Consider the following 262-nt stretch of genomic DNA (forward strand, 5'->3'; position numbering starts at 1 on the left):
CCGCGGCCGCTGGCCCTTTAAGCCCCTCGCCACGGACAGCGTGCACATTTCCAAGGCAACTGGGGGCGGGAGCTTGCGTCAGCGGCGCGTGGGCGCGGAGGCCGCCGTGACGTCACGCGAGCTGAGCAATAACAGCCGCGACGTGGGGTGGTGCGCTGGGGGTGGTGTAGTTGTACGCATGCGTGGTCTCGGGGCCTGCTTCTATTTATGTTGGGGGCGCTCCAAGATGGCGGCGGCGGCCGCGGCGGGGAGAACGTAGGGG

At 69.1% G+C, this 262-nt stretch overlaps 1 protein-coding gene across 1 annotated transcript in view; it reads left to right on the forward strand.

Annotated features, from left to right (window-relative positions):
* The first annotated feature begins 226 nt into the window (after nt 1-226).
* Nucleotides 227-262, forward strand: part of UBN2 (ubinuclein 2) — an 83,357-nt gene continuing 83,321 nt past the window's right edge. Inside the window, exon 1 of the mRNA XM_019543922.1 lies at nt 227-255. Coding sequence (XP_019399467.1) covers nt 227-255 — 29 coding nt within the window. The remainder of the gene's footprint in view (nt 256-262) is intronic.

Source organism: Crocodylus porosus, unplaced genomic scaffold (assembly GCF_001723895.1).
Source record: "Crocodylus porosus isolate Cpor-Errol unplaced genomic scaffold, CroPor_comp1, whole genome shotgun sequence".
Taxonomy (NCBI): domain Eukaryota; kingdom Metazoa; phylum Chordata; order Crocodylia; family Crocodylidae; genus Crocodylus; species Crocodylus porosus.